Source organism: Haliotis asinina, chromosome 10 (assembly GCF_037392515.1).
Source record: "Haliotis asinina isolate JCU_RB_2024 chromosome 10, JCU_Hal_asi_v2, whole genome shotgun sequence".
Classification (NCBI taxonomy): Eukaryota; Metazoa; Mollusca; class Gastropoda; order Lepetellida; family Haliotidae; genus Haliotis; species Haliotis asinina.
The window spans coordinates 26,722,200-26,747,767 of NC_090289.1; the positions used below are offsets into that span (position 1 = coordinate 26,722,200).

The following is a 25,568-nucleotide window of genomic DNA, read 5'->3' on the forward strand; positions in this document are numbered from 1 at the left end:
GCTCAGTGTGACGTTAAACAAAAGCATCTCATGGCCATGTGTAACAAGGTTCAGTTGAATGATGACACCGGTTTGGTTACGTAAGGCGATGCTCTTGTGGCAGGTATCAGTTCAAACAGGATAAACGCCCGTGCAGAGACTACTCCTTGATAAACATGCTGTCGGCCAAAGTTTGGAGTTCCACGCTGGTCTGTGTAGCATTATGTGGTGAGTAATACTCATTTATCCAGTATATTCAGGTGCCTGAGCTTGTTAGCACTTAGCAAAATTAAAATCAATAATTTATTTCATGTAGCTACGACCTTCATCGTCCGCACTTTCACACTGGTTACATATCCGTTTTAGTAGTATAGGGAATGATAGTCCGAAAACACTTTTCAAAAACCCCTCTAAAAAGCCTCATTTACTAAATGAGGCTTTGGTGGGACCATTAGCTCTTGCTATTATTGCCCCTACTACAAAGCCACGCCATCACGTTTACCGTGACTTGGCAGGCGGTAACACTGTGCCGTACGGTACGATCAATAATTCTTCTCTTACAAACCCCCTACCCGGCCCATCCCTCAAGTAGTACAAGTTAGGTTCGTCGGCTTTCATATCCACTTTATCTATGTTGTAAGTTTTGACTGACCATATAGGATCGGTGGCTCGCTTACGGCTATGTTATGTTTATATCGATGAAACAGTTTAACGTGAACCGCCTACGATCTCTTTGGTGTTCATAATAAAGGCTTGCTGGGCTTTTTGTATCCCCTGTTCTATGTACTTTTTTTTCTCGTCCTCGCTGATAGCAGACTTACGAGACTTGGATCGAATATCTTGTTTCATTCCGTTATATTTTTTGAGTTCAGAGAGGATTGAACGAAACTCCTCTTCTGAGATCTTACTATCAGAGAGTGCCGTGGAAATACGCTCACTCACTGTGTTTAGCTTTGCTTCAGCCAGAACCTTTATCTCGTCGTGTTTCAATGCCTTACGATTAAGTCTGCGTGATACTAACTTAAGCGCCAACCCTACCAACCCTGTCACCCCAGCCGTTATTTCAATACCTAGCACTATAGGTGCAGCCACGATGGTGGTTAACAACCCAACGCCTGCCGCCCCTAGTCCCATGCTGGTTGCCATAAGGGTAGTGTCAGCCCCGTCCACGATATTGAAAGCTCTATTATATTTTTTACATAGTGCTTTCCGCGTGTCACGGTCTTGTTCTAGTTGGCGTTTCATATCACATAACTGCCTCAAGCGGAACCCATCTACGGTTTCCAGCGTCTTCGCTACTTCCTCTACGACTGGGTACAGACCCATCCTATAATATATATTTTGAAAGATATTTTAATTGGGGTTCAGTTAAAAATCTTTCAATGTATTTGAAGCCTACAAGATCTAGACCATCAATCAGGGTAATAGGTGAGAGGTTAATAGACTTTCCTGTTGTAATAAAAACCCCACTGAGGCTTATTAAGCGGTTTATAGGGGCCCCGTGGGTATCCTGTTGTATAACAATACGACAATATTTGTCTGTGTGTTCATCAAACCAGTGTATTGACACCCCGGGTAAAATTTGTTGTTCTTTTGAGGTGTTTTCATTACCTAAATAGAAAAAGAAGACTTCTATGATGAGTGTGAAAGGGGGGGATATATCAAGATGTATGTTATATATATTATTGCGAAATGGTAATTTATTTGTTACTATAGTCCTTAACCTATTTTTCCCGGGACCAGCAGCCATCATGATTAATGACCTCTCCGGAATGAAATCCCCGACCCAACTACCGTTGTTCTTAATCTTAGAGATCACCCCATTTTCACCTATTGTGATATAAGGTGAGGCTGGTGTTAAGTTGACCAGCCATTTGGGTTCTTTAAAATCTGATAACAGCACCCGTTTGTACACGTTGTCTTTGAAGTGTAGGATGTATAATTCATCTTCCTCACCAGGCTGATCGAATCCCTCTGTATCTCCCAGGTCGTTAAGTGTAGTGTTGGGATGATGACTAGTCATTATTATACTATTATGATATAATTTCCAACTGGTTTTCTGATAATAATTCAGGGGTTAACTTTATACCCATGAAGTGTATGTTGTCAGGTAGGAAGATATTGATTAGTGATATCTTATTTTCCACGATCACGTTGACCCCCTGCAGACTGGTCTTGGAGTCGACACCCACCCGCACGTAAACGTTGCAAACTTGATACTGGTGTCGTTTCACCCACCCGAGTTTGATCCCCTTCACGATCTCAACATCATTCACCGATGGTTCCCCTAGGTAGACTTTGATGAACAGTGTTGAGTTTGCCGGTAGACTCTCTAGTATCTTAACCACACCTTCGAATTCAGACACCAACTGCAATTTCACGTTTTGCATGGCCGGTTTACTCGATAGCATGTGGGCTGCTATAGTGTTGACTGGGCTGACGACTATGCTACGCCTCTGAGTTGGGACGTAAGCCACGAGCAGGGTTCCATTGTTTACGACTTTGTTTAGGTGGTTGTCTTTGTTATCCGTGAACACGTAAGGGGAGACGAGTCTAATATTGAGAAACCATTTGTTATCAGGTAACAACACCCACTTGTCATCTTCAGTGAAGACGAGCATATATGGTTTGTTTTTGACGACGGTAGTGCTCTCAACATCGTCTAAATCGAACAGTTTACCTCCGAATGATGGGTATATTCTCCAGTTGTCATCACCGGTGTTGACGAGGGCGTACTTAGTGTTGGCTGTTGCTCCTGTGGTATCTATCATATCACTTAGGGCTCCACCGGAGGGGATTTCAACGCGTTTGTAAATGTTGTTTTTTAGTTGCAAGGCATACGATTTACCATCTACTCCGGGAGCGTCGAAACCGCGTGTGTCTCCGAGGTCGGAGATCCCGATATTGACGCATTTTTTCACTCCGGGCCCTTGTGCGCTGGTCATGTTACGTGAAGCGTTAAGCTGAGGTATCCTATATTTACAGGATTATGATTTATATCTAACACCGATATTGTCAGCTCAGGTATGTTGCCCTGGGTTAATCTCTTATACTGCCGTGGTGAAAATGACTCGGTTCTACCGTCGTTGAATTTCTCAGTTTTCACCGGCACTGCTCTTAATATAGTGGAAGGGTGGCCTCCTTGAATGTTGTACGTTGTGCTCACCTGATCGAGATGAATGTACAGCTCTCGGTACGGTACTAGGTCGGGTAACTTCGTGCCTGTGACGGTTGTTGTTGGTTTTATCTCGTCAGGAGACATACCGAGTATCCTCGCTAATGGTCGGCCTAGCCTCAAGGAGGTTCTTCCGTTGTTGATTAACACCACTGTGCCGTTTGAGTCGTTCATCTTGAGTTCGGCTCCCAGGGGTTTGAAGACCTCGTCGTTTAGCGAGCACACGCTGTAGTAACCGTCAGTTATCTGACTGCGAGTTCCACTGACGAACAGCTTATTGTTGCTGATATTAATGTTAGTCCATTGCGGTAGGTAGGTGATATCGCAGAGTGCGACTTCGAGTTGACCTGACGTGTTATCGATCGCGTGCGTCAGCTGAACGGCCTCACCGCTCGTTATTCCAGGAAGTGTTATGTACATATTACATATATATTTATTATATAATAGTTTTAAAATGTATTCCCCTGGTGTGTTTTACCCTAAACTGGATGTAGATTTCTCCCCCATGAAGATCGTGGTTGCTCCTGAGTTGTATTTCAATGCCCAGCTTTTAGATGTGTTCGATAAGTATAAGCTTATGGTGACTAACATTGAGGCAGTCCACGCGTGGTTCAACAACCCTATGCAGTTCTGGCAGAATCAATTCAACTTTGCTGTGTGGTGCGCTACAACGGGGTGTGGTGTGGCATTGACCGACACTCGGCGTGGACCGCTGAGTCAGTCTGTGTTCAAATTCCACGTGTACTACCAGGTCAGACGTATCCTTAAAGAGATCAGTGCCCCCCTCCCACAGGACAAAGCGTGGGACGCAACAAACAACCCATACGATAGACGGGCCTATGAACGTATTTGTAATGAATTCGAAATAAACCCGAAGACGGATTGGCGTTTGCCGGGGCCGAACCACGGGTTGGGTATTCCTTCTGATGGCGTGCGATCAGTGAAAGAACTCAGTGATCTTATACTGAAACAAGGTAAACTACGCCCGGACTTTGCTTTGTCGAGTAATGAATGGAGGGATGATCGTATGAACTTTAAAGGTGGTGTTGCTTTCACAGTCCAGAAAGTGGAGCAGTCAACCGCAGACGGGTGGAAAATGTTCATGCTGGACACGTCGAAAGGATTCACTCGTGCTGGTACAATACGCTTGAACGACTCGATTCGAACGTACGTGTGGGCGCTGTTGGGTGCGCAGTCGATGACGCGTTCCAACATCCTCGGTAAGGGAACTGCTTACGACGCTCAGAAACAGTTCGTTTCCAACGTTGAGGATGCTATAAATTCTCCAGTTGATCTCCCGCGGGCCATCGAACGCTACCAAAACGTGTTAGAATACGCCAGATCGAAAGTCAATTACGTGTTCGGCGTGGGGTTGTACATGGCTCCGAGTGATATGCAACTGAGAATAAAAAAAGTGGTGGGTTATAACAACAAAATAGTCATAGCCACGGCGGACCAAAAGTTGGGTATCAACCCCGATATTAACACCCCACATATCCCACACACCCAACCACGTGAAAAGGGTATAGTGGCGCCACCTCCGGAGCCTAAAGTTCAACCAACACCACAGGAGGTGGCCCCTCATATGCAGGTCTCCTATGAGCAGCATATTGATAATAAAACAGCCTTAGTGGTTGGTGGGGTAACTTTGGGACTTATTTGGTTAAAGATTTCTTAGCCGCTACGTACACCAGACCCGCCACGGCGACGATGGCTGCCCACAGGTTTTGACTGAGCCACATAGCAGTTTTAGACAGAGCGCTCAACAACCACGAGACGATACTACCCAGGATGCCGGGAAGGGCTTCGGCGGCTTTACCAGCCAGTTTAGCTAGGCCTTCCCCGAGTTTTTTAATCCAGTCTTTAACACCACCACCGCCACTTGGAGTTCCGCCGCCGGCACTTGGGGGTGTGGGGGCACCCCCCACCAGTGACACCACCAGGGTTGATATGATTAAACCCAATGCAGTCAGAATGCTGGCGATGGTGATCCCTTGCTCCCGGAACAATATCCGAATCCTGTTGGCTAAAGTTGTATCTTCATTCAGTATTCTATCGATTGTTTCCCGAATGCGACTGATCTGGGATCGAAGATGTTCACGATTCGAGGAAGCGGCTTCCAATCGTGTACGTCTCTCGTCTTCTAAATCGCGTAGTCGTTCATTGATACGATTCTTCATATCATCGTCGTCAGTTTCGGTGAGTTTGGTTTTTTCCCTAGCGATGTGCTCGTCGATTTCGTTCAGTTTCCCCATGTTGTTCACGAGTTCTCCACGCACGCGTTTCACGGCTTCGTCTAAGCCGTACAGTTCCCTTACCGGAAAGTCAAACCCCGGTAACGGTTTGTCCCAGTAGGTGCTCAACAGTTTTTCTATGCTGTCCGAGGCTTCTGTAGCACGCTCTGGCGTCATTTCATCTATAGTGGTGAGGTGGGATCTGGTAGCTTGCAGATCTTCTTTAACGGTCTTAGGTATTGCACCACCGTAATCAGGCATGTTTAGATGTTCAATGATAAATTTAGCACCACCATTGCGGCTGGCTAGAGTTGACAAGGCCAGTGGTTTTTTAGTGATCTTGTTAAAGAGGTCAACCCCTGGGGCAGACTTAAGACGTAGAACACCCTTTGTATCAACAAAAAAATTCTTATGATATATACCATTTGGTTCAACGTAGTTTTTATCACTTTTTAAACTTTCGTAATAATCATTTACCGTTGTTTCTAAAAGTTGTTGGCTCAATGGCAAACTAGTAAATGAGGTCTCCTGCTCATCAGATGCCTGGGCACTAGCGCCCCGCATATCATCCATAGGTATGTCTTCATCCATTAGTATTTAAATATATTTTATTTATATATAACAATGTACGGTAGAAAATTAGATCCTTTCAGAAAATTGAGAGAGCCATTAGGTGCCAGAGCCGTGCGACAGTCGGTGACCATCACCAATAATCCCAGCAAGATAGACCAGAATCAAACTCTGTTGGTTAGATTTCCAAACCTTGGTGAGAATGACCTCATTGTACCAGGCACTGTTCGACTGGCGTTCAATATCACGTTGACCTCCGACAACGACAAACGCGAGCTAGTGCGGAACGTGGGTCGAGCTATCATCAAGAAAACGACCGTCAAGATCAGCGGTAACGAGGTACTGAGCATCGACGACAGCGACGTGTTTCACTGCTACAAGGATCTCTGGAAAAGCGAGAGAGAACGAGTCAACGATGTGTACCAGGGTATCAGCAAATCAACCCGGGCGCGCATAGGATACGTCTTCACGCAAGACCAACAAGACAAGCTATCGGACGGTGAAAAGGCTATCGCTCTAGCATACGGGAATCGATTCTGCGTGCCGCTCGACTTCGAGTTGCTCACGGGACACGCGCCGTTTTACCAGGCCGCGCTGGGTGATAGGCTCGAATACGAGCTCACGTTTAACGACTATAGCAAAGTAGTGCGTACACCGAACGGTGATGAGGCCAGTTATGCCATAGACAACATCTCTCTGGAGTTCGACATGGTCACTAGCCCGGAGCTGGCAAGGCAGGTTCGAAGTCAGTACTCTGGGAAGATGGCCATCCTGTACGATCGTGTACTGAGGCATAGATCAGTCGTGCGAGATAAGAGCGACACTGTATGGAATATCAACCTGAACGTGCCGGCGCGATCGATGAAAGGTATCCTGGTCGTCCCCGTGGAGGATTACGATCCATTCCGGAGGGACAGCGAGAAGTTTTTCAACCCCGAGATTGAAAAGGTGGAAGTTACCATCGAGGGCGTGCCCAACCAGCTGTTCAGTCATGGTATGAGGCCACACCAGCAGTGGGATGAGATAAAAAAGCTACCAGTGGGGGATTACATAACAAAGGACCTGGACCTCGGCTCCGTGCAGATCGGTGAATACCTGACCACCAAGTACGCCTTATGGTTGGACATGCGATCCACGGATGATGATAAACTGCACGGTAGCGGACGTCGTATAGATAACGGCAGCGAAGGGATAACCATCCAGATTAATAAGAAGGCTCAAACCGCTGGTAAGTTGAAATTATATCTGTACGTTATTATGGACGCGCAACTTAATATAGACAATGGGAGATTCGTGCAAGCCATCTACTAGTGGGGGAGACCCCCACACCCCCCGAGGGTACCCCCCACTACCCACTGACCCACACTGCGCTATCATATGCGGGCAGACTGGCTGTGGGAAGACCGTTTTCGTGTTGGATATGTTGGAGGGTTACTACAAGGATGTGTTCGATAACATCGTTATCATGTGCCCTACTCTGAGCATGAATAAAACGTACGCGCGACCTTGGGTGATGACGGACCCGGACGTACACAAAATCGACCCTGGAACACGCCTGCAGGACTGGTTGAAAGCTCTTCACGAGAAATTTAAAGGGGAACCGACGCTGTTTATACTGGACGACTGCAGCGCTAATCGCGAGATAACAAAAAAGAGAGACATGCTATCGTACCTGGCCTTCTCCGGCCGTCATGCAAATCACAGCGTCTGGGTGCTAACGCAGAAGTTCAACTCGGTGTTGAAAGACCTCAGGGAGCAGACGCGATGGGTGGCCTTATTTCACTGTAAGGACAGGGATTCGTTCGAGGAGTGTTTGAGAGAGAACGATGTGATGAGTAAATTAGAACGGGAACGGGTGAAGAAACAGCTCGCTGAAACTAAACACGCTAAGCTCGTTCTAAAGACCGACCAACCAGTAGCATATATAGTTTGCTAAGCAAAGCTAAGTAAAAGCTAAGCAAAGCTAAGCAAATGCTAAGCATAGCTATGATATTTGAAGTATTTGTCGTGTGCAACTTAACCTTCATTTCTCTGTGTTTTGTTTGTATCGGGTATTATATAGTTAAAACTAAATCTTACTTGTTATATTATAAGATGGAGTGTGAGGAATTGCTCGAACAATTGTCGCCCGCAGGCCCCACTGATGACAAGCGAGAGAAACTGGTGGCGTTGGCTGTTGGCGGCAAAGCCAAACATTACTTTGGAGACTACACTCCGGATAAAATTAACAAAATGTCAGCCGAAGAAATCGATAAGCTGTACGCTAGATACGAGTCCCGGCTCGGAGCAGAAATGACAAAAACAATAGGATCGGCTATGACCCAGATATACACCGGTATTGTATCACAATTCCTTCCCATTCCACCAGAGCGCCGACTTTACCTGTGGGAAGACCTCGAGAAAGACCCTTTTATCGAACACGCCGTGAGCTCTATCAGCTGCGGGCTGTACCACAAATATGGTATGTTGTTGGCTCCAGTGACGGCGGCGATTATCACAGCAAAACATTGCCAATTTGAGAGAAAGAATAATAATAATAGTATAGATGGATGCTGCACAGGAGGAGACCCCAGTGAGTCCCGAGGTGACGGAACCAGTGAGTCCTGAGGTGATACCCCCAACAGTAACCAGACAGAAGAATCCTAAGAGAGTAGCTGCCGGTAAAAAAAGGTGGTGTAACCAACATAAAGTGACTAACCCAACCCGACTGTTGTTGGCTGTAGGCGTAACTGCTGCCGTGGTTATAACATGGTTATACACCTCCCACAGTGAGCCACCACCCAACAGTGAGGTAACCCCCAACAGTGGGGGTATGGGGGTATCCCCCATGGTAGACCCGCATATCATGTTATAATTTAAAATATTTTATATCATATACATAATGTCTGAGGGGAAAACGTTCGTCAACGACGCATACCACGCCACAGTGGTAGCCAGTCTAGCAGTAGGGTACGCTCGGTTGACTAAAATGGTGCTTAAACAACCAACTATCAAGCTAGATTTCAACCTGCAGGATATGGGTATGCTCATAATGAACCTTGGTATGGCGATGGCCACAAAAGACATCCTAGTAAAACAAGGAATAATACCTGATAATATAATGAAATAAATATAAGGATGGCCACGATAGCTATGATGGTCGGTGGGGCGTTAGTGAATGCCCTGGCATTTTCCGGGAGTAATTTCCTCTTCTCGAAACTACGAGATGATCACGCGGCTGAAATACAGGAAGAAAGGAAGCGACACGATCTCGCTACTGAGAAATTACAAAGAGCACAGGCCGAGTACGCTAAAAAACGCCTCCAGAGGATCGATTTTATTAACGAACAACTCACGCGTGAAAACCATGCCGTTCAAACATTCAACGATGTTGATGAAGCAATGAAAGAATACTATTTACTAACTGGTAAACAATTGGAACCGCTCAATAAACCCACACTCGCTCAGTACTACACACCATCCAAGGGACAAATGAATTGTGAACTGGGCTTCATAGTGTTGGGTATAGCAGCTACTGCGTTGGTTGCGAAGCAATTAAACTAAAATACCTATATAAGTAAACATGAGACCCGCTCCATACCGATGCGAATATATACTTATGGGGAAGACCGAGGCCTGTGGTAGGAAATGCAGGAATCAGGGGTTCTGTTGTTTCCATATGGGAAGTCCTAACTACACGTGTTCTGTGTGTGGTATCGGGGTTAAAGGACACTACTGTTTATGTAAAGCTCACGGAGCGAACGTAGTCAGACATCAACTCATATACGAGAATAAAAAAGGCTACATAAAAGAACGTAGGCGACTGCTCAAGATAGACTCCAATTAGAGATTATACACACCTACGTATAGCTATGTCTGTGGAAAACATATTCAAATATGAACTGGCCTTATGGGGCAGCTTCAGATTTAAGATAATAGTGGACGTGGTATGGATTAAAGAGGGTGTTAAGTATACTCGCCCCTTCGAATGGGAGCGGGATATCGCGTCTCAATACCATATAGAACGTTTTTCGAGTATAAGTGAATACAAGGAATACTATACCCAAGGCGAGTACTGGATTGAAACAGCCACACTATATATTTTACCAGGTACGTGGGACGATTTGACAGAATGTCTAGAATTGTACCCGGCCACCAGAAAATATTTTTTAAGAGTTACTGCCGACCAATTAGACATTGATTCTCTTAGGTGTAAACACTATGGCTACTGTGCGCGAGCTCAAGCGGGCCGCAAAGCAGAGAGGTGTTATCGGGTATTCTAGAATGCGGAAGCCAGCATTGTTGAGATTACTAGGTTTAGAAGTCCCTCCTACGGTAAAACAGTTAAAAGCTCAAGCGAAACAGCTTGGATACACGGGTTATTCAAAACTGGGGAAAGCCGGGTTAACCACATTGTTATCACATGCCCCAGTAGCACGTTCAACTGTAAAACAACTGAAAGCCGAGGCACACGATTTGGGTTTAGGCGGGTATTCTCGTATGAGAAAACCACAGCTTGTAGAATTATTACGACAGAATAGAGCTATTGACCTGCAGTTCGTGCGCACTGAGCACGCCGTAGGCAATTATTTGAGAAGTTGGCGCATGCACATTGATAGAAACATAGACATTACAGATATTAAGCCTCTGATAGCTGATAAGGTCAACCAGGAACTAAATAATCTAGGAAGTATCAAGTTTCAGATCACAGAGAAAATGTCGCTCGATAAGCAGGTTGGGAGTACCACTGAGTATGTTCAACCTTACTTCCGAGGCAAACAAGAGGTCGTCACACATGCAGAGACCATTGACGCATCAATCGATAATAGTTTTCAGCAGATACGAGAATACCTAGAACGCTACACGCACATGGGGTCCGGGTGGGCTGTAGATAAAATCGATAACGTCTATCTAGATATAGCTAACTACGTGCCGTTCAGAGGTGGGTCATACCTAGCCTTGCCTCCCTACTATAAGAACAAACAAGCCATAGTAAACGTTAAGAATAGAGGAAACGATTGCCTGAGGTTATCTATCAGGTCAGCCTTATTTCCAGCTGCCACTAATCCGAACAGGCCTTCTAATTATCCACAGGACGATGGGCTCAACTGGGATGGTATAGATGAACCCACCCCAATATCCCAGATCACTAAAGTAGAAAAACAGAATAATCTGGCTATAAATGTCTTTGGACACGAAGGTAACACAACAATAGTACACAGGGTCAGCCCGGTGAAGGATTGTCAAGTTATTAATTTATTCATGATTCAAAAAGGTGAAAAGTATCACTACACGTGGATAAAACATCTCAGCCGGTTGTTGCACGACCAGTCGAAACACGTTGGGGAAAAACACTTTTGTGTACGATGCCTACACTGTTTCAGTCGGGCCGATTTATTAGAATCCCACCTGGAGGATTGCCAAGGTGTTGGGCAGACGGCCATACGAGTCGACATGCCTAAGGAAGGTGAAAATATCCTAAAATTCGACAATCACAAGAATCAAATGTCTGTGCCTTATATTATATACGCCGACTTCGAAGCCTTAGTGGTTGGGGAATCATCCACTAGTGGGAGTTTCACACACAAGACACAAGAGCATAAAGCCTGTTCGTTTGGATACATTGTCGTCCGTTGTGACGGGGAAACGAAAGCTCCGGTAGTGTATAGGGGCCCTGACGCGGCTGAAAGGTTTCTAAAGTGTTTGCAGGAGGAAGAAAAAATTATTAGGAATACATTATATAGAATCGCTCCCATGCGTATGACCCGAGCCGACAGGCTAGCTCACGCTAGTAGCACTAACTGTCATGTGTGCGACTCGCCACTTAACGGTGATTCGGTGAGAGATCACTGCCACATAACTGGTAAGTATAGAGGCGCCGCTCACAACGCGTGCAACCTCAAGCTTAAAATCAATCCTAAGACAATAAACATTCCCGTTGTCTTTCACAACTTGAGAGGATACGACTCTCACTTGATCATGCAGGCCATCGCGAAAATCGATGGTAATATAACGTGCATCCCCAACAACATGGAGAGATACATCTCCTTCAGCTTAAACGGACTTAGGTTCATTGACTCGTTTCAATTCCTCCTGTCGTCACTCGACAGTCTGGTCAAGGCCAACAATACCTTCCCTATCACCGATCGATACACAGACGCCGAGACTAGACACCTGCTCATGAGGAAGGGTGTGTACCCATATGAGTACATGGATAGTTGGGTCAAGTTCACCGAGACCAGACTACCTCCTATCGACTGCTTTTATAGCAAGCTGAATGAGGCGTCCGTCTCACGAGACGATTACTCGCACGCGATTAACGTATGGAATAAACTGGGTTGTAAGAACCTGGGCGATTATCACGACCTGTACTTGAGGACAGATGTACTGCTGTTAGCCGACGTGTTCGAGACGTTTCGGCGGACATGTTTCAAGCAGTATAAACTCGACCCCGCATGGTATTACACCAGCCCAGGTCTGTCGTGGGACGCCTTGCTTAAAAAGACCGGAGTTAATTTAGAATTGCTCACAGATTACGACATGCACCTATTCATTGAGAAAGGCTTGCGAGGTGGGATTTCCATGGCATCCAAACGATACGCTAAAGCAAATAATCAATACGTGAAAGGTTACGATCCTAACAAACCAACCAATCACATTCTCTACCTCGACGCAAATAACCTGTACGGCTGGGCCATGAGCCAGTATCTACCTACAGGAGGATTCGAATGGGTACCAAACGTTGATGTTATGAGCATTGCACCAGATTCGAACAAAGGGTATATCCTCGAAGTTGACTTAGAGTATCCCAAGGCATTACACGCATCGCACAACAGCTATCCCCTTGCACCCGAACGTATGAAGGTTAACACAGACTGGATGTCTGAGTACCAACATAACTTGTCAGGTGGTCGTGTGGCGGACGTTGAGAAACTCGTGCCTAACTTAATGAATAAGACCAAGTACATAGTTCACTATCGCAACCTACAGCTGTACCTGTCATTGGGTATGAGGCTGACCAAAATACACAGGGTGCTCATGTTCGACCAGAGCCCATGGATGGAGCCCTACATCAGAATGAACACAGACCTACGAAAAAAAGCCACCAGTGATTTTGAGAAAAATCTCTACAAGCTCATGAACAACTCGGTGTTTGGTAAGACTATGGAAAACCTGAGGAAACGCGTAACCGTGAAACTGGTTAGATCTAGTGAGGAAGACAAGCTCAGGAAATTGATAGCCAGTCCGGCATTCAACCGTAATAAAATATTCACAGACGACCTAGTTGCCATACACATGAAGAAAAGCCACATAAAATTCAACCGACCTGTTTACGTTGGGATGAGTATCCTCGATTTATCCAAACACCTGATGTACGACTTTTACTACAACGAGCTCAAGAAACAGTACGGCGACAGGTGTGAAGTGTTGTACACTGACACGGATTCCCTGCTGATGGAGATTCGAACCGAGGACGTGTACGAGGACATGGGGAAACACCTCGATTTATACGACACCAGCGACTATCCTAAGACCCATACTATACACAGCACGGTAAATAAAAAGGTCCTAGGTAAGATGAAGGACGAGTGTGCTGGCACGCCAATAGCTGAGTACATAGGTTTGAGACCTAAGATGTACTCCATATTGAAAGCCGACAATAGTGAGATCCGGAAGGCTAAGGGGGTTAAGAAGTATGTGGTGAAACAACACATCAAACACGCCAGATTCAAGGAGGCTCTGTTCAAGACCCGTACCTTTAGGCATAAGATGAACACGCTTAGAAGTGATGGACATAAGATATACGGACTGACTATAAACAAGACGTCCCTATCGCCTATGGACACGAAACGTTGGATAGCTATTGATGGTATAAACACATACGCGTATGGACATGAAAAAATTTGAGGCTATTTATTACAGCCCGCGTGGATATTGGAAAGGAGCTAGCGCAGTAGATAAGCTATCTAAAATGGCACGAGTATCACCAGAGAAAGCCAAAGCGTGGCTTGAAAAACAAGCCCTGTGGCAGATCTATTTGCCGGCGCCACGCTACGTACCTAGAAGGAGTTTCGGAATTAACATACCTAATAGCATTCACCAGGCAGACCTACTGTTCCTACCTCATGATAAGAGGTACAAGTATGCCTTAACCGTAGTGGACGTAGCCAGTCGTTACAAGGAAGCCGAACCCTTGACCACGAAAGATTCGGCCAAAGTAGCCAAAGGATTAGAACGCATATACAAACGCAGCCCGCTGACTTGGCCAACAGAGCTGCAAGTTGATCCCGGACGGGAGTTCATGGGTGCCGTTTCACAACTGCTAGCCAAACACGATACAAAGGTCAGACGTGGCACGGCCGGAGCCCATCGCAGCCAAGCCATAGTTGAGAGATTTAATAGGACTTTGGCTGAGCGCTTGTTCGGCTATCAGTATGCTAGGGAGATGGCCACCCCTGGAACACGATCGACTGAATGGGTCACGAGGTTACCCAAGGTGGTGTCGGCAATCAACCATGAAGTCACCCGTCTCACCGGTAAGAAACCGGCAGACGCTATCAAACTAAAATCAGTGTTAGCAGAGTCGTCTGCTCCATTGCGTGGAAAGGAGAAACAGATACCAGATAGGGTCTTAGTTAGGTATCTATACCAGCCGGGGGAACACGAGGGCGATAGCCGTAAGCGAGCCACCGATCCTATATGGTCAGTCAAAACTTACAACATAGATAAAGTGGATATGAAAGCCGACGAACCTAACTTGTACTACTTGAGGGATGGGCCGGGTAGGGGGTTTGTAAGAGAAGAATTATTGATCGTACCGTACGGCACAGTGTTACCGCCTGCCAAGTCACGGTAAACGTGATGGCGTGGCTTTGTAGTAGGGGCAATAATAGCAAGAGCTAATGGTCCCACCAAAGCCTCATTTAGTAAATGAGGCTTTTTAGAGGGGTTTTTGAAAAGTGTTTTCGGACTATCATTCCCTATACTACTGTTTTGGTTATAATATCCAGGTATAAATACCGGTTGTGTTGTTTCATCATTTATTCTCAAAACAGCTACAAAAATAATTATTTCTATCATTTCGTCGATTCAGTGCTAGCATTATTTAACATGAAATATCACTGTAAAGTTTTGTTGTGTCACACAAATCATGTTTACAGGTATTTTGGAAAAGTAATTGTAACAACTTCTCCCAAAGGAGGCATAGTATACTTGTGAGAGAATATGTGTTTGGGTGTGTTTGCGTGTGTGTGTGTTTGCGTGTGTGTGTGTTTGCGTGTGTGTGTGTGTGTGTGTTTGTGTGTGTGTGTGTGTGTTTGTGTGTGTGTGTGTGTGTGTGTGTGTGTGTGTGTGTGTGTGTGTGTGTGTGTGTGTGTGTGTGTGTGTGTGTGTGTGTGTGTGTGTGTGTGTGTGTGTGTGTGTGTGTGTGCCTAAACCTCATCGTAAGGTGTTTTGACAAGGTGTAATGACATGTTCCACTGAATGTGTTCATCAGTTGCCGCTGTAAGCGGGGAATGCGGAAGCGTGTCAGGTGCTAAGATCTCCGCATGCGTTCTAACGTTTTCAACGGCCAACTCTGGCAATTTGGACACACGCAAGGCGCGTATTGCTGGAGGCAACACAACCTGCCCTACAGACATTTTCAAGGATAGCTGCACGTGAGTCTGTAGAATAGTTAATTAGACGTATCCCCTCACCTCTGCAGCGTCGAATATGTCATGGAGCACGGATGATTAATAGTATCTTCAAAACTTGCAGCTGACGAAAATAGCTAGTCCCTGTAATCATCGGGTTGGCTGATACTAAGACGTACTCACACTATAAAGGACAGTTTGACATATTGACATTATTAGAATGAGGTTTTGAATATGTTATCTGCCTGTGCTCCGTACGGTTTCATGGACAGTAGGTGAGCTGGAATGGGGTTTGTGGTACCCATTAATGCCGAGCGCTTGGCAGGGACCAACAATTAGCATATTGTACCGTATTTTGGTATGACGCGGTCGGGGATCGAACCCGCGATCCACTGAGGCGGCCTAACGAACAGTGAGACACACTCACTATATCATCAACAGTAAAGCGTACTAACATTATCAAGGACAATTAAACGTACTAACATGGTGAAGGGCAGTTCGACGTACTGACGTTGCCACAGACATTGTGACGTACTTACATTATCACAGACATTGTGACGTACTCACAGTATCACTATCACTATCTGAACGATGCTCTTGCAGTCAAGTAAAAGAACTTTGTGGGTACGATCAATTGCATTCAATGAAATCGGTTAATAATCTGACGTTGCATGTACAAACTGCGTGAGAAATGTGTCCCACTATTGATTGACTGGCCTAGCTCTGCAGGATGTGTTACGTTAGATTTGTATAGTCGTGTGCACTTGGTATGAATCAATACGGCTTGGGTAATGGTTAAAATACAAACGCTCCAAACTGTATGAGAAATATGCACATATACTCTGCCAATACTTTGTCCATGATCTATCGATGTTCTACCCACGTTCTGCCTGTGTTCTGTCGATGTTCTACCCACGTTCTGTCTGTGTTCTGTCGATGTTCTAACCACGTTGTGCTTATGTTCTATCGATATTATACCCACGTCCTGTGTGTAGTCTGCTGATGATCTAACCACGTTCTGTCTGTTCTGTCGATGTTCTGACCCCGTTCTGACTGTGGTCCATCGATGTTCTAATCGCGCTCTGTCTGTGTTGTGTGTAGATCCTACAAAACAATGAAGAGCTGTGTCAGTATTGGTGGCTTTCCTGAAGACTGTGATGCCAAGTTTACCGATGAACTCAGTAAGTGCCATCTTTTTATATGGGAATCCGTTGGGTCATGAAATCGTTCACATTTTAACCAAAAGGGAGGGTTTCAAACATACAGCAACGAACAAATTTGAAACTAGCCGTGATGGCATCTCTCAATCTGCCTTTCCGAGACGGTTTAAATGCTATCGCCTTTCAAGTGCTATCCTAATGAAGCGCAGCGATATTTGTACATATACTCTTAAAAAAAGTAGGGGAGCCTGAACTATCAATTTGGATAGGAAGTGTAAATGTTGACAAACGTTTCAAGTACAGACATCTTATGAACGCACCACCAATTCCCTCTATTATCACCCCTAAACACAACTCATGATATGCAGGTGCACAACGCAGTAGCCCCATACACGTGCATGGGGTCCCATTCTTGAGTTTGACAGTTTTCAAAACGGTCGAGGAATCATTTACAATATTACTTTTGACACTTATCTTCCATCACACATTTGGTAGTGTTTGTTTCTAGTCGTTCGTTTTAAAATGAAAATCGTACACATGCAAATTGCATGCCATATACCAATCATCTTTCAAAAGCGACTACATTCCAAATGGCTATGGTTGTAAGGAAGTGCAAATGGTGATGCACTCTCAAAACATTCAATATTATCATATCAACATCGACTGACTCCGACAAATCTCCTAAATAGTTTTAATCGTAAATACAAGGAAGTTCCCCTAAAGTTTCATAATAATAATAAGAGTAATAATAGTATATTATTATTATACTAACATTTGTATAGTGCCGATATCCGGTACAACTGCTCAAAGGTGCTTTTTTTCCCCGCGATTTATTGTGGCGTTCCCATCCTTATGGGTGCCCACTGACAGCTGGATGGATTGGCACACATAACCAAAATACTTCGTCTGAGTCTTCTGTACGTTGCTGTACCCGCAACTAGGTGTGTATTGTACAGTAGGGGTTGTGACAGCACTGAGTCTGCACACAAAGTTGTCTCCAACTTTTTTCAACATCAACACTGGTGGGTTCGACCCTGGCACATCAAGCTCGCTAGCGCTGCATCACGGCATTAAAAAATATATACAAACAAGCACCCTCCATCACCTTTGATATTCATCAAAATGACACCATGGCATGTGTAGATGGTTCTTGTATGTTCCAGTATGTTCAGCTCATACCAAATTAAAATATGACCGTTCCACTGTCCAGATATGTGAAACATTGTCATTTGCAGTAGAAAACAAACTCCCGCGGTGGACGGGACGTTGAGGCAGTTTAGTGTTTCGCTCGCCACGTCAAAGAAGACAAGGATTCAATTCAGCCCACATGTGTGAAAACCGTTACTTGTGTCCCTGACTGGAACATATCTAAAAGCTTCGTAAAATCATACTCATTCACCTCCTAACTCACTCACCACGGTAAATGAAGAGCGGACTCCTAATATATAACGGTTAAGTACATCCTTATTGATATACCATATACCCATGTAAAATTTTACCGTAAGCAAGCATTCTTAATGTGCGTTTTTCTAACTGCAGAGGACAAGAGTATTGAGTGCACCTACGCGGAGCTCACGGCTCTCTGTGGTATGTCTAACTTTAGATCAATAGCTCTCACAGCAATATATTGTTTACTAACGATTACCGTTCCTTCGCTCTTGTCTACGTATTCAATCAAATACCGCTGTGTCGAAGTTTCTTCTGCCTTACGTTGCCTACTGTCCCTTGACACGATGTTGCTTAAAATGTCACAAAACCATACTCACTCATAGTAATAATATAAAAGTATTCTTAATCAAGTCGCGTATATTTTACTGACGCTTCTGTCTATACCTGACATTTCTCTTTCCTTTCAAAGGTGCCCCCGCTCTGATGACCACTGTCACCCTCTTCGTCACCTTCTTTGTCACCATCTTTAACGTGTAATTATAGAAGAAAAGGTACGGAGCTGTTTTTTGGTGATTAAATTTAAAGTTGTTAATTACAGGTATTATTCAGGTATTGTTTTTGTTTTTCTCACTAGCACTATAATTTTATAGGTAATCTGCATTGTTTGAATAAGTAAATGATAATTATCTTACAAAAGATCTCATAGGCACAAAATATGGATGTATCGTGACTTGAAATACCATCTTACATGATGCTCTGAGGGATATGGGTTTGTAGGTATGAACAAATGTTTAAAACGTTCGCTCGTCACGCCGAAGACCCGGATTCGAGTCAATGGGTACAATATGTGCAACCCATTTCTGATGTCCCCGGCCGTAATATTGATGGAGTTTTGTTAAAAGCGGTGCACTCGCACTCTCTCCGAGGTAGTGTGAACGTGTACGTATGTGCAACGTTGTCACCATCACCGGTCAACATTGCTCGTATATCGCTGAGATAGCCGGTACGTATTGCCGTACATATTGTGAATGCCTTGTGAGTTAGATGTAAGTTTGAACAGTGTTTCGTTTATATTCGGCGAGTTAGCTAGATGTCCCGTAAAACTAAACTCACCCACTGCAGGTGGAAATATACCTCGAAAGTGTGATACGTCACAGGAAATATGTTGGAAGCGTCTTACAATCCGCCGCTTCCTTGCCGCACTCAGCAATATTTCAGCAATATGGCGGAGGTGTGTAAATAATTGAGTCAATCAGACAATCCAGTCATCAGTGTCAAGAGCATCGATCTACACAACTGATACGAAGGTGTGTGTGAGTGAGCCTGACAATCCCGTAAGTCGTCTCTTTCAAGCATAGGTTCCTGAAGATCAATTCTAACCCGGATCTTCACAGGCGAAACTGTATCGTTCTTACGGCAGATGGCGTTTATGTTTGTTCGTGCTATCAATCACAGGTTAGCTTGAATACGTCTATAAATGAATAGACGGTGATGTTGCCTAGTGGTTAAAACGCTCTAGAGTCCCTCCAAAAAAATTACTCTGTGTCTTGGCTTGGTTCTTGCAGATATGGTTTTGTTGCGGAGATGCACGCTTATCATCACTACTCAGTCGAATGACTCCTTGGACTTGACGGTCGTCTGTTGTCTGGACATAGGCCATAAAAACATGAATGCCTCAAAATACAGGACACTTGGACACAGATCATGCGTAAGCTGACAGGTTACAGGACATAGTACATACCGAAACAGGACATGGCTCAGGACAGATGGGACAAGGCAGGACAGAGGACATGGTACAGGACAAAGGACATAAAGTGGGCGGGCACAGTACGGAGGACATACAGAGGACAAGTGAAGATCACAGGACATACAGGGGACGGTTGAAGGGCAGAGGGTATACAGAGGACCGGTGAAGCACTGAGAGCATTGTGAAGGGAAAGGACAGGCGAAAGAGGACAGGCGAAGGGCAGTGGGCATGACCCAGGAGGACATGGTACAGGGTAGAGAACATACATAGAACATGTACATGGCATACGCGAACAGCTATACAAGACATGCAGATTAGAACACACAGAGAAGGATGAAAGACAGGTACAGGATGGCATACAGATGACAGATGAAGAGCAGAGTATATACAGAAACATCCACAGATGACGTTCAGATGAGTACACGGCACAGAGCTGAAGAAATCTAGAGGACAGGTACATGACAGAGGACATAGAGAGCGAATATGGTGTTGGACACAGTGCATACAGACAGTAAGTAAGACAGTAAGGAACATGGCGTAATACATGGCACATACAGAAGCGGACCGAGTCGACGACACCACACATACAAAAACTCAGTCTGGGTACAGGGTATACAGATGATGTAGGGGAAGAATTCATAAGACTTTCAGACGCTGACAAGATACAGAGTACATGGCCGACACAAGTTTCTACTGTGCGCGATACAGAACACGCACAGCCTTTGCAGAGGACAAAGGACATATAGGTGGGACGATGAACAAGGACCGCTGGAGTCTACACATTTGTGCATTTGTATTCTGTTGCATAAATATATGTATATATTCCTGGCTTTGAAAAATCCTTTTTCATATTCACTAAGTATCTTTAGTCCGCGTTGTTATAACTATCAAACTGTTCATTTGTTGGTATGCGCACAAATGTGTCGTGACGTCATAGTCTATCAGTTTTGTGTGTTCACAAATGTATACTCTTTAAAAAAGGGAGAACTTCATTTTTAAAGTACGATTTAAAAATTAGAAATGTAATGGAGTCAGTCAATGTCAATATGATAATGATGAACGTTTTGAGAGTACATCCACATCCCTTAGCCTCACAGCTGGAATATTGCTGAGGTTCTTGCGGTTCTGTCCACACCTCTGCTTTCAACATTTTGTGTATGTGAAAGGTAAATAAAAGTGATAACAGTTCTCCCAGGTCTCTCGTTACAGTCTGAGTAATTTTTGTTGCTGTCTTTGTCCCGACGCGTGACACCATACATAAAATTAGTGCTTGAGTGTGGATGGTGTTTTCGTTTGTAAATATGTCTTGTGTTGTTGTTTGTTGTTATTGTATAATTTTTACCCGAGATGGACCACAGTCAACAGCAACATCTACAAGTTTCTGGACCCTCCTGTAGAGATTGCGTCACCAATCACCCCTCGCTCTTTTCCGTGCCCTCCAAGAAGTCTCGCCCTCCTTCCATTCGTCAACACTCGCCCCTTTCCGTAACCTTCCCTAACGTGGAGCTGACCACGATTGATTGCGCCACATGACTACGTGACCAAGTTCCAAACCAACAAGGGGCGGGGTTAACCAGTAAGTATAGATACCATGTGTGATGCCCAGTTCTGGTGTCCCCAGTCGTAACATTTATGGTGATATTGCTGAGAACCGCATCGTATGTAATTAACTTCCTCCAAGCTAGTGACATTAGTTTAACGCGCATGCCAACGACAAAGCCAGTTTCATTATACCCCGCCATTCACACTTCTGCTGGTCTTCGTCAACACTGTCCAGTCAGTCTAACCTGGTATGGGGCAGTGGGGTAGCCTAGTGGTTAAAGCGTTAGATGCTCACATCGAAGACCCGAGTTCGATACCCCAAATGGACACAGTGTGTGAAGAATGTTTGTAGTGTCATCCGTCGTAATATTGCTGGCATGTTGCTAAAAGTGGCGTAAAACCCAAATGGGTCACTCATCCACTCACTCACTCAATGTGTTGCTCCACTAGGACATCTGTCTGTTTGCAACGTCGACTACTGTCGCTATATAGGAGAGACCACAGTGACGCCAGTGTTGTGATCACGTGACGCGACCGAGTACTTCCGGTAGTTTGTGACTTCACTTCCGTAAACATATCGACGACTCTATACAAGCCGTATTAAAACCTAAACACCAATAACCAGAGACCATCTCATATACTATTCACGCAGTGTACAGCTGGGCATATTTGAAACATGCACATGAATTTTGTGTTTAGATGTGGTCTCTGTTTATGTATAATTTTGATGGAAATAAACAATTCTATTTAAGTTTAAATGATTTCAGTGAGACGGGGGATTCTCAGCCATGGGGAAAGTCTGGACTTGCTCCATTTAGGGTTGATTGGTGTTTTCACCGCATTCAACAGTATTACTGCTATATAACGGCGATCTGTAAAAAATCAAGTCCGGTCAGACAATTCAGTGATTTCCAAGTAGGGCTTTCGCATTGCGTGACATGACATGACAACCCAGAGTCATACACTGACTCTAGATATAAAGCCAAACATTGACTCAAGAGTAGTTGATATTTCATCACATTTGGTCGCGGATACTATTTCACGGGGAACAAAAGTAAAGGGGATCATTAGGCCCGAGTGATTCTTCTACTGAAACAATAGGAGTTGAGTAAGTGGGAGGACCCCAACAGCTCTATCATTATTGTTTATCTAAATGATTTCCTTGATGACACAGAGATAGTGATGTAGATGACGTCATTACGTCTATATATAAAAGATAAGAATGGATTTATGATCACTTTTATGACGTCTCATGTCGGGTTATACCGTGTTATCTTCCGATCCATTGTTCTCGTGGATGGGAGCCTGTTTGTGATAAAGAAAAGAGCAAATATAGTTGCACGTACCAACGGTGAAACCAGTGTAACCTGGGACCGTGGCCTCTGTTTGTCAGCGGAACGTCAGTAGTTTTAAGCAGTCCAACTAAAGTGCTGTGTATCGTGGCTGAGGCGAGACGATATGTCATGAAAATACTGGCAAGGAACGATCATCACAATGCAATGGTGACGATAACATACGTATTCCGATACTTCTCGTATCTCGTACTTTACAATGTACGATCGTGTCGCGTAGACGACGATGCAAACATCCATACTATCGATGAATCGTCACACCACTTGTTCAAAGGCTATACAGAATGATAGGTCGATCAATGTAAAGTAAGCATGTTCTCATGTATGAATGTGTGTATGCACGTGCGTTAGTGTTTGTGAGTACATAAACTGAGGAGCAAAAGAAAGTACGCAGATTGTGTTTCTTCCAAAAAATAGGAATAACAAAACCTTTGGATGAAATGGAAAATGTATACTGAAGCACACAGCAATACGTGTGTTTTATCAGCAAAATAACATTATAACAATAAACACCGATGTAGCTATGACCACTGGAGAAGGTTGAAAAATAGAAGGTTAAAGTCTCATGGCCAACAGCACGATGTCGTCTTGTCACTGGAATCGGCTCGAGCGATGACCCAACGATATGACTACTGATGACGCCACCGTCAACAACCCGCAGATAGCGATCCTCTTGGGGGTGTTTTGACTTTGGGACGTCCAATTCTGGTTCGATCACATGTCTGGCCTGTCATATTTGACAGCCGAATTATGGCTTTCTTGTGCAACGTAATGTCCTTGCAATATGGCTGTTGGAAGCACCCAGTTGCGATATTCCTGCGGCCCATTTTCTTTGCTCTGACGTCAATCATTTTCACGTGAGAGTTATGGTCAAGTAATAGTTCACTCTTCACGACAAATAGGTTTAATACTTTCTGTACGAAAATTGCCTGTGCACAGGACAATAATCACAATTTTGCAAAACACGTACAAATGTTTTGGTCGCATTTTGGCAAATGAAACAAGACGGTTGCGTTCTATACTATCAGTGTTCTTCAACAACACTTGCACCTGTGTACTTTCTTTTGCTCTTCAGTTGGTTTGTTTTCTGTGTGTGTGTGTATGCACGCATGCATGTATGCATGTACATATGTGTGTGTGTGTGTGTGTGTGTGTGTGTCTGTCTGTCTGTCTGTGTGCGCGCGTGTGTGTGAGTGAGTGACAAAATTCAATTTTCCTTTAATAGCTTTCAGTATTCGTCATCAGCTTGGGTGAAATCTGAGAATAAATAAAGGAACTCTGACATGAAGTGGTGTTCCCTTATTTGCACATATAATTTTGATGGAAACAGGTAATTCCTTTTAAATCGAAAAGAATCCCTTGTGAGGTGGGAAATTCAGAACCTGGGGAATCTGGACTTTCTTCATTTAGGTTTTAGCATTGCAGAGAGGATTAGGCAGTGTGGAAACTAATGCAGTTCAGGCACTGTGGGACAGGTTAAGAAACGCGCGTACGCACCTTTTGTCCTCGCATTTGTTGTACCCTATCCCCCTTTCTTTCCATATATATGACATGCCATGTCATGGTGGCGACAGACAGAAACATCGCAGGTTTGAAAAGGTCAAGGACGCTGTGAATCAGTCAATTAATTCATCCATATTTCGCAAATGGCGTTAATGGCTATTTTGTCATTAGGTGCAGAGGGATTGCCGCAATGTGACTCAAATGCACCGCGCGAGCTACATCTCTCTTCCTGTAACAAGGTTGCACACACAGAGTAGTTTTATTTCATCGCTTGTGCTGGGAAAGTGAAGATAAAGCCCTTGACATGAAGACGGGTGCCATAGTACTTATTCTGACACTGGTCAGTTTGGTATCAGGTAGGTGTCGTACTGCCAAGTAGTACATTAATACTAAACATATTTTTTACAGGATAATCACAGTATTATAAACCCGTGTAAACTTTTGCTTCATATTATTTGAACTGTACCAGAAATGTTATGCGTAGCGGATTCTTACAAAAGTTTGCACATTGGTTTTTAGTTTCATACTTCAATGCAACGAAAGAAATACACAGTCAATCCTCATAATTAAATTCGGCAACAAATACTATACCCTTTCAACAATAGTTTCTTTAAACATAATCAAGTAGAAAGAGGCTGTGATGTGACTGGGATCGCGATGCCATGAACTGATGTTCCAACGTGCGCATGCTCTTGTCGAGACGTTGCAACGTTATTAACGTTCACGGATAATTTTGAGTTGTTTGTTTATGTTAACCACAATGTATCACTTCAATGTTTACCGAAAGTTCATTAAGGTACCCGAGTGCAAGGGAATTCCCTCGCTGTGTTAAGGTATTCCCCGACATTCCTCAGGCCCGAAAATAGTCCGGTTCGGTGGGCGTGGCTTATTTTTTTCAGATTCATTGGGAAATGAACTCAAAAGAAATGTTCCCAGTTAACCAATCAGATTGACAGAATTTTAATGAACACAATAAAAATTTGATTATATATATACATATATATATATATGTGTGTGTGTAATCGTAGAGAGAGAGAGAGAGAGAGAGAGAGAGAGAGAGAGAGAGAGAAAATCAATACCGTTCATCATGTATCGGCGTTAATTGTCAAATTGCAGCAGCCTTTATGGTTTGCCGTATAGGGACTTGACGAGCCTGTATCGGTATGTGGACCCCGTCTGCTACAGGCCATGAATTCTGAACTGATTTTTTATTTTGCTGCACACGCGTGCATCTTTCCCCAGCTTTTAATAACCAAATAAACATGCTCCCGATGATATTTCCACAGTCTGTTTATTTCTTCGT

General features: G+C 44.3%; 1 protein-coding gene across 1 annotated transcript; it reads left to right on the forward strand.

The window, feature by feature from the left end:
* The first annotated feature begins 50 nt into the window (after positions 1-50).
* On the forward strand, positions 51-21,062 carry LOC137298424 (uncharacterized). The gene is made up of 6 exons (XM_067830689.1): positions 51-207; positions 15,434-15,596; positions 16,674-16,753; positions 18,272-18,319; positions 18,591-18,672; positions 19,687-21,062. The coding sequence occupies exons 1-5, from the start codon at positions 156-158 to the stop codon at positions 18,656-18,658; spliced, it is 411 nt and encodes a 136-aa protein (XP_067686790.1). The 5' UTR covers positions 51-155; the 3' UTR covers positions 18,659-18,672; positions 19,687-21,062.
* The last annotated feature ends 4,506 nt before the right edge of the window (positions 21,063-25,568 follow it).